General features: G+C 46.9%; 1 protein-coding gene across 1 annotated transcript in view; it reads right to left on the bottom strand.

Annotated features, from left to right (window-relative positions):
- Positions 1-411: 411 nt before the first annotated feature.
- The window catches only part of LOC142470201 (uncharacterized), a 30093-nt gene continuing 20598 nt past the window's right edge, over positions 412-9906 (bottom strand). The window contains exon 3 of the mRNA XM_075577177.1: positions 412-569. Within this exon, the coding sequence (XP_075433292.1) occupies positions 412-569 (158 nt within the window). The remainder of the gene's footprint in view (positions 570-9906) is intronic.

Raw genomic sequence — 9906 nt, 5'->3', positions numbered from 1 at the left:
ACAGAGAAGTGAGTTTCAGGGTCGGCTACATCCGTGTTCCTTCTTCACTAAAAAGTTTTCTCCCGTTGAACACAACTATGATGTGGAAAATCATGAACTTCTAGCCGTTGAAAGGGCTCTGGAGGAATAGAAACACCTTCTTGAGGGAACCGCTGTTCCAGTCACGATTCTTACAGATCATAAAAACTTGGAATACCTCAAGGGGGCACGCAGGTTAAACACTCGCCAGGATAGATGGACACTCTTTTTTAGCCACTTTAATTACGTGATCTACTACCGCCCAGTTTCCAAAAATGTATTGGCGTATGCCCTATCACACCAGTTCTCCACGGATGACACTGATTAGACAGATAAGGGTCCCATCATTCCCTCATCTAAGATTGTGTCTGCTATTACGATTCTTCATCGTATTCAAAAAGCCCAGACCAAGATCCCCGCTGGAATAACCATTCCCCCATCCAAACTCTTCTTTCCCCTCTCCTTCGGCAGGAGGTTCTTCAATAGGGACACAAATCCAAACTCGCAGGCCACCAGGGGGTTCAGAAAATATCTGAGCTCCTTGAGAGGACCTTTTGGTGTCCAGAATTAAAAACAGAGGTACAGGACTTCGTCTAGGCCTGTAGTGTGTGCCGAACTATAGTTCCCAGAACACTTCCTTGTTTCCTTCTTTAGTCACTGCCTGTAACCTCCAGTCCTTGAACACCCCTTTCCATAAACATTATTGTGGAACTTCACCCTCTCCAGACATGACTACAATTTTCGTTATTGTTTACCATTGTACAGTACAAAACAGGCTCATTTTGTACCCCTAAAAAAGCTCTTCTGAACTGGCAGACATCAACAAGGAGGTACTGTAATTCGTCTGCATGGACTGCCTTTACAGATCATCTCAGACAGGGGGTGTCATTTTATTTAAAATTTTTGGAAGGCGTTTTGCAGTCGATTGGGGATTGATCTCCATTTTTCATTTGCTTACCACCCACAATCTAATGGGAAAACTGAGCGCACCAATCAATCCCTGGAATAATACCTCAGGTGCTATACTAACGACCATCAGAATGATTGGGCAGGTCTCCTACCACTGGCAGAGTTTGCCCGCAACAGTCTATCACATGACTCCATGGGCTGTTCCCCATTTTTTGCAGCTTGGGGTTACCATTCCCGTACCCTTCCCCTTCATTCTCCACTAGTATGTTTCCCAGCTGCTGATACTAGGGCACAGAAGTTACAGGACTTTTGGAAGGGGATTCAGGCAACCCTTCGCTTGGCTACCGAGAGACAAAAGAGATCAGCAGATAAGCACTGGAGGACATCACACCCATAGTCCATCGGGGATAAGGTATGGCTTTCAAGGCGAAATGTCCGTTTATGCCACCCATCTGCTAAACTCGGACAACAGTGCATTGGTCCATACAACATAATTCGGAAGATAAATGATGTCACCTTTCAGCTGGAGCTCCCCTCCTCATTAAAAATTCCCACCACTTTCCATGTGTCTCTCCTGAAACCTGTGGTGAGGAATCGCTTTTCTGAGGATCCTCCTCCTCCTAGTCCAGTAAATGTTGAGGGTCAAATTGAATGCGAGGTGCGACAGATATTTCATTCTCGTAACTCCAGAGGATCGATACAATATCTAGTTGATTGGAAGGGGTATGGTCCTGAGGAAAGAAGCTGGGTGAAGTCTCAGTATTTTCATGCTCCAGCCCTAGTCGAGGTGTTCCACAGTCATTAGCCGGAAATAACAAGACCTAGACGCCCCAGAGTTCGACACTGAAGGGGGGGATACTTTAAGGATACTATAAGGAATCTGTCTGAACATCCAGGATGACTGCTGACAGGAAGTGACATCATCTTGTCCGAAGCTACAATTGCCATCTTGCTTCCTGGCAAAACCTGCCCTTACTCCCCTGACAGGAAGAAAGCCTTGCTTTGGATCTCATTGCCAGCTGGTGCCTCTGGCCTTTAAGTAGCAGACAGTTGCTATCCAACTTTGCTCGTGCAAAGTACTTGTACCTTCTCTTATCTGAGCTCTGCCTTGCCTTTGTTTTAACAAAGAAAAATTGACACCGGGCGCTTCTAATAGTGAAATTAATAAATGTGATAAAAATATATAATATAATAACTGTTAACCTATAAACCATAATACCGAGTTAAGTTATGGTGAGTAAAAAAAAGTGACAAAAACCCTCCACAGGAAAGCAAATATGCAAATATAACTGTATGCTCATCTGCATGTCTTAGGCAGGTCTGCAACCCCGCCTTTCCCCATTATCACCCAGCATACAGCACTTCCACTGCAGCAAGGGATTCTGGGAAATGACATGCAAATGAGCACACAGTGTCACTTTTTGCCTCAAAAACCATTTTTAACATGGTTCCCTATAGGCTTAAGCTTGCTGCATGGTCACAGCTTTGAGCACAGCCAGGGTTAAGGTGCATAACCAGAAAACCACCCACAGACAGCTGTTTCGACCTTGATGGGTCTGATCAGTGTGGGGTTGATTTTACTGGGAATGCAAGAGAGGCTATGGGATAGGCTAAACCATAATACTGAGTTAAGTTATGGTGAGTAAAAAAAGTGACAAAAACCCTCCACAGGAAAGCAAATATGCAAATATAACTATATGCTCATCTGCATGTCTTAGGCAGGTCTGCAACCCCGCCTTTCCCCATTATCACCCAGCATATAGCACTTCCACTGCAGCAAGGGATTCTGGGAAATGACATGCAAATGAGCACACAGTGTCACTTTTTGCCTCAATAACCATTTTTAACATGGTTCCCTATAGACTTAAGCTTGCTGCATGGTCACAGCTTTGAGCACAGCCAGGGTTCCTATAGGGAACCATGTTAAAAATGGTTATTGAGGCAAAAAGTGACACTGTGTGCTCATTTGCATGTCATTTCCCAGAATCCCTTGCTGCAGTGGAAGTGCTGTATGCTGGGTGATAATGGGGAAAAGCGGGGTTGCAGACCTGCCTAAGACATGCAGATGAGCATACAGTTATATTTGTATATATATATATATATATACATGAATTACATAACCTTCACCAAAAACCATGGTACATAAAAGTGAATTGTGAAATACAAATGAATAAACAGAAGCTCTACACCCTTAAAGGACTGTCCAGGTCCAGAAATCTTGCGTTGTCTTCCAGGTGGGGGGAGCGCTCAAATTCTCAAGAAGATATACAGGGGGAAAAATGGAAAATACAATAGTGCAGACTGTATAAAAAATATATGTGCAAACAATAGTCTCTAAATAGGTCTCACTCACAATGAATCAATATGTTATAGACGTATCAAACATCCATCTCTCTCTGACAGGAGCCCTTTGTAATGGAAGCCCTCTGATGATTGAAGTATTAGAGCTGTATATCTGGTGGGCTAGATCTGTCCATAAAGTACTGAGTGTACCTCCCGAGGATGGTAGAAAAGAAAGAGAGCACAATAGTGTAGTACATAGGGGTATAATGTGGCACAAAAAGACATATAAATAATGCACTCACATTTGTACAAAATAAATGGTACGTTGGAGAGGACCGTTGGTGAATCGTGGGGAGACGCCGGTAATTCAGTCACTAGGAGATCCTTCCGCATACGTCTCATCCACTAGCGTCACGTCCTGTGACGACTGCAGTCAGGGCGGAAGAAGCTGCTTGCCACTCCGATGTCTGCAACTTGCCAGCACCTCCTCGCACCAATTCTCCACACACAGTGTCCTCCAACAGCTGATTCGATTCTACGCGTTTCGTAGCTGTTGCCACTTCTTCAGGAATCATATTGGTTGACCCCAAAAGTCTCCCATATATATAGAACAACCAGATACACTATTGGCTAATCTAGGGGGCTTGACATCAATCTATTTATACACATGAGCGTAATATACACAATAGGATTGGGATGAGTGTATAAATATACATACATTTGTATGTATATTTATACACTCATCCCAATCCTATTGTGTATATTACGCTCATGTGTATAAATAGATTGATGTCAAGCCCCCTAGATTAGCCAATAGTGTATCTGGTTGTGCTATATATATGGGAGGCTTTTGGGGTCAACCAATACGATTCCTGAAGAAGTGGCAACAGCTATGAAACGCGTAAAATTGAATCAGCTGTTGGAGGACATTGTGTGCGGAGAATTGGAGCGAGGAGGTGCTGGCAAGTCGCAGAGATCGGAGTGGCAGGCAACTTCTTCCACCCTGACTGCAGTCGTCACAGGACGTGACGCTAGCGGATGAGACGTATGCGGAAGGATCTACTAGTGACTGAATTACCGGCCTCTCCCCACGAGTCACCAATGGTCCTCTCCAACGTACCATTTATTTTGTACAAATGTGAGTGCATTATTTATATGTCTTTTTGTGCCACATTATACCCCTATGTACTACACTATTGTGTGCTCTCTTTCTTTTCTACCATCCTCGGGAGGTACACTCAGTACTTTATGGACAGATCTAGCCCACCAGATATACAGCTCTAAAACTTCAATCATCAGAGGGCTTCCATTACAAAGGGCTCCTGTCAGAGAGAGATGGATCTCTGATACGTCTATATCATGATTCATTGTGAGTGAGACCTATTTAGAGACTATTGTTTGCACATATATTTTTTATACAGTCTGCACTATTGTATTTTCCATTTTTTTCCCCTGTATATCTTCTTGCCTTTGTTTTGCCTGCTACCTGTCTTAACCTTGGGACTGAATCTGAATACCCATTGCCTGTCGCCTGCCTCGACCTCGGAACAGAACCTGACTACCCCTTGCCTGCCGCTTGCCTCGACCTCGGAACCGGATCTGACTACCCTTTGCCTGCTGCCTGCCTCGACCCCAGAATGCATGTGCAGGGCTCCTGTGTAGGATTCACAGTGCAGGGCTCCCGGTAGAATTCCTGTGCAGGGCTCCCAGTAAGATGCACACCGCATTAGTCTCATTCAGAAGCAGGGACCCTTTCTGTGTTAATCCGACGGGCCATTAGTCTGACTGCAGGAATATCGCAGCGTGAGATGGAATTAAGTGCAGAATTCTCAAGGCAAGCAGTCTGTAACTTGCAGTTGCATCAGTACATGTTTCTCCTATAGTACTGTATTATGTAGTGTTGTGGACGTGGTCACATATATTCTAGGGACTTCAAGGCATGTAGAAAGCTCCCATTATGCACCATGAACCTTATTTGTTTTTACTTCCTATTGTAACAACAATTCCAGATCCCATTCAAACCAAACCAATACAGTGATTCATACTGTATAACCGTGGAAAATACTTCCTCCCATTCCTAATGGTTTTTAATGATTGTGCAGATGTCAATGTTTAAAAGGCCACGACAGCACAATTAATCTCCCTTTAAATTAGATGGTAAACATAAAGGAGGAGTAATGTAGATTGATTTCCAATCCTGAGACACTGTCATCAACTTTTTCTAACACACACATTTGTATTCCAGCAAATGGCTTAGTATATGTTGTAAAGCAGGGGTTCTCAACTCCTGTAATCAATCCCCCCTAACCGGTCAGGTTTTAAGGATATCCCAGCTTCAGCGCAGGTGGCTCAATCAGAGGCTCAGTCGAAGACTGAGCCTCTGATTGAGCCACCTGTGATGAAGCATGGAGATTGAGCCACCTGAGCTGAAGCTGGGACTGATTGAGCCACCTGTGCTGAAGCTGGGACTGATTGAGCCACCTGTGCTGAAGCTGGGACTGATTGAGCCACCTGTGCTGAAGCAGGGATGTCATGAAAACCTGACCTGTTGGTCTTAAGGACTGGAGATGAGAACCCCTGTGGTAAAAAAAATAGTCTGCACTCTAAGGACGCACTTATAGTGCGCGAGACAGCGACGCAAAGGATGACATCACCCATCGCCGTCGCCACCCACGAAAGTTGTATTTCGCTTTGCCGCGACGTCGCAAGTGACCTGGCCATTGATTGGTTCAGAGGCTGTCACATGTGACAACAGCCTCTGAAAAATCCAATTTGACAGGCTACAAAATGTCGCGCCGCCACGTCGCTCCAGTCACGTCGCGCTTACTATAAGCGCAGCCTAACACAGCACCACGGGGTTTGATAGGTTGATAGGTTTAATGGTTCAAATTTAAAAAAAGAGAGAAATCTATAGGGCGTATTCATTAAACTGCAATAGTGCCGATTGGGGCACTGTCACACCAAACCCCCATTGTAGTCAATAGGAGTTTCCGTGCGAAGCAGCACCACGGCAGTTTAATGAATAATCCACAAAGTGTGTTTAATCATTTTTTTTAAATGTGTGAACAATTTCCTTTGTTTTCATTAACATTAAGGACTAATGAAATGGTGAATGGTGAATCTAATTATATATATATTGTGACATAGTCCAAAGATATTAGGCAGCTTTGTGCCTGGTTTTAGGTCAGAAAGTGCAGGAATAGTGCAAAATTTTCCGTTCCACAGCTTCACATTTACTCAGGCTGGTGGATGGAAAATCCAGACCACAGTTTACAATGTATCTAGTTCTCCCTCACCTGCACTCCTAATCACTAGAACAGGTATTTAGAGCAGAGAGGGTTGCTTTTCACTCTCTCTTCTTAGAGCCTGGAGGCTGGGGGTTTCGCTGCTTCCCTGCATCCAGTTCGGGGAGGACGCCCCCTTCAAGTATCGCAGTACCAGAGGATTTGCCTGGACACTTGGGACCGAGTTCCCACCATGAACAGATAAGACAAACAAACGTTTATTGCGGTATCTAAAAGACTGTATACTGTATCTAGTGACCTTAAATGAGAGGGCATTGTTTTAAGCTGGGGAACCAGGTTAGTTGGCCCAGCAGCAATTAGAGAGGCTGATTCTGCTGTGTAGTTAGATCCCTGAGTGGAATAGGATTTTTTATATGATTTGGTTTTTGTTTCTTGAAGTAACAGTGTGGGAAATATAATAACACTGATATGAGTAAACCACTGAAGGTTAATAGTTGAGTGCGTCCTGCCTACACATGTTAAAGCTGCAGTCCCTAACTGGGATGAAAATAAAGCAGGCAGAAGCCTGAGTTAAGCAACATAATACTTTGTATGATCCTTGTATAATTAACCCTAGAAGACTGTGTCGGGAAGATCCCAGACAGACGTCAGCACTACAAAAGTGGGGCATTTGTCACAATATATATATATATATATATTATATATATATATATATATATATATATATATATATATATATATATATATATATATATATATATATATATATATATATATATATATATATATGTGTATATATATATATATATATATATATATATATACAGTGCTCGACAAATAATGATAACCAGTCGCCCGTTGCGAGTGGATTTAGGCAGCTTGTGACCCGTGCTGCAGCTCAATGAATTCCCCTGCTCGTGCCAATTTTTTTTTTTTTAAATAAATAAATAAATAATCCCCCTCCCTGATTGGGTTAAAAAAAAAGTTTAAAAAAATGGCGGCAAATCCTGTGGTCCCGGCGCGCGTGCACAGGGCAAGCAAAGTGTCCTGCCATTTGCGCTGCCTGTTCCCCCAGCAACCCAGAATCCCCCGCATCCCTCCCCCCCCCCCACTCCCCACGTGGGACGGAGGGGGAAGCCAAACCAAGCCCCGCGCGCATACCCAGCCCCCCCCCCTCCGCTCCCCCACGTGGGACGGAGGGGGAAGCCCAAAACAAGAGCCGCACGCGATCCAGCCCCCCCCCCCGCACCCTCCGCTCCCCACGTGGGACGGAGGGGGAAGCCCAAAACAAGCACGCGATCCAGCCCCCCCGCACCCTCCGCTCCCCACATGGGACGGAGGGGGAAGTGCCAACCCAGCTTCCCCCGTGCGCGCCTCCTGCGCCAGTCCGCCCATGATCTCCCCCTAATCACCTGCCCCGATCTCGCTTGCTGCCCGGGGGGTGTCCGGGGAGCGTGCTGCGGCGTCGGCCGCTTCGGGGGGGGGGGGGTACCTGCTGCTGCTGCTGCTGCTGCTGCTGCTGCTGAGGCCCACGCTGCGCTGTGTGTCCCATGTCTTGGAGAGGGCCCACTGCCGTGCGGAGACCCCACTGCTGCCACGTGTGACCCGGTGAGTGTGTGAGTGACAGACTGAGTGTCTGTGAGTGTGTGAGTGTGCCTGTGTGTCTGTGAGTGTGCCTGTGTGTCTGTGAGTGTGCCTGTGTGGTCTGTGAGTGTGCCTGTGTGTTTGTGAGTGTGCCTGTGTGTCTGTGGAGTGTGCCTGTGTGTCTGTGAGTGTGCTGTGTGTCTGTGAGTGTGCCTGTGTGTCTGTGTGTCTGTCAGTGTGCCATGTGTGTCTGTATGTGAGTGTGCCTGTGTGTCTGTGAGTGTGCCTGTGTGTCTGTCAGTGTCCTGTGTGTGTGTGTGTGTCTGTCAGTGTGCCTGTGTGTCTGTGAGTGTGCCTGTGTGTCTGAGTGTGCCTGTGTGTCTGTCAGTGTGCCTGTGTGTCTGTGAGTGTGCCTGTGTGTCTGTCAGTGTGCCTGTGTGTCTGTCAGTGTGCCTGTGTGTGTGTGTGTGTCTGTCAGTGTGCTTGTGTGTCTGTGAGTGTGCCTGTGTGTCTGTGAGTGTGCCTGTGTGTCTGTGAGTGTGCCTGTGTGTCTGTGAGTGTGCCTGTGTGTCTGTCAGTGTGCCTGTTTGTCTGTCAGTGTGTCTGTGTGTCTGTCAGTGTGCCTGTGTGTGTGTGTGTCTGTCAGTGTGCCAGTGTGTCTGTGGAGTGGTGCCTGTGTGTCTGTCAGTGTTGCCTGTGTGTCTGAGAGTGTGCCTGTGTGTCTGTGGAGAGTGTGCCTGTGTGTCTGTGAGTGTGCCTGTGTGTCTGTGAGTGTGCCTGTGTGTCTGTGTGTCTGTCAGTGTGCCTGGGTGTCTGTCAGTGTGCCTGTGTGTCTGTCAGTGTGCCTGTGTGTCTGTCTGTGAGTGTGCCTGTGTGTCTGTCAGTGTGCCTGTGTGTGTGTGTGTGTGTGTGTGTGTGTGTGTGTGGTGTGTGTGTGTGTGTGTGTGTGTGTGTGTGTCTGTCTGTCAGTGTGCCTGTGTGTCTGTGAGTGTGCCTGTGTGTCTGTGAGTGTGCCTGTGTGTCTGTGAGTGTGCCTGTGTGTCTGTGAGTGTGCCTGTGTGTCTGTGAGTGTGCCTGTGTGTCTGTCAGTGTGCCTGTGTGTGTGTGTGTGTGTCTGTCAGTGTGCTTGTGTGTCTGTGAGTGTGCCTGTGTGTCTGAGAGTGTGCCTGTGTGTCTGTGAGTGTGCCCTGTGTGTCTGTCAGTGTGCCTGTGTGTCTGTCAGTGTGCCTGTGTGTCTGTCAGTGTGCCTGTGTGTCTGTCAGTGTGCCTGTGTGTCTGTCAGTGTGCCTGTGTGTGTGTGTGTCTGTCAGTGTGCCTGTGTGTCTGTCAGTGTGCCTGTGTCTGTCAGTGTGCCTGTGTGTCTGAGTTGCCTGTGTGTCTGTGAGTGTGCCTGTGTGTCTGTGAGTGTGCCTGTGTGTCTGTCAGTGTGCCTGTGTGTGTGTGGTGTGTGTCTGTCAGTGTGCTTGTGTGTCTGTGAGTGTGCCTGTGTGTCTGTGAGTGTGCCTGTGTGTCTGTTGAGTGTGCCTGTGTGTCTGTCAGTGTGCCTGTGTGTCTGTCAGTGTGCCTGTGTGTCTGTCAGTGTGCCTGTGTGTGTGTGTGTGTGTGTGTGTGTGTGTGTGTGTGTGTGTGTGTGTCTGTCAGTGTGCCTGTGTGTCTGTCAGTGTGCCTGTGTGTCTGTCAGTGTGCCTGTGTGTCTGTCAGTGTGCCTGTGTGTCTGTGAGTGTGCCTGTGTGTGTGTGTCTGTGTCTGTGTGTCTGTGTGTGTGTGTGTGTGTGTGTGTGTGTGTCTGTGTGTGTGTGTCTGTGAGTGTGTGTCTGTGAGTCTTCTGCGTGAGTGTGTCTCTGCGTGTCTGTGAGTGTCTGAGTGA

The sequence above is a fragment of the Ascaphus truei genome, chromosome 19, assembly GCF_040206685.1.
Source record: "Ascaphus truei isolate aAscTru1 chromosome 19, aAscTru1.hap1, whole genome shotgun sequence".
Lineage (NCBI taxonomy): Eukaryota > Metazoa > Chordata > Amphibia > Anura > Ascaphidae > Ascaphus > Ascaphus truei.
This window is presented reverse-complemented; position numbering and strand designations above follow the sequence as displayed.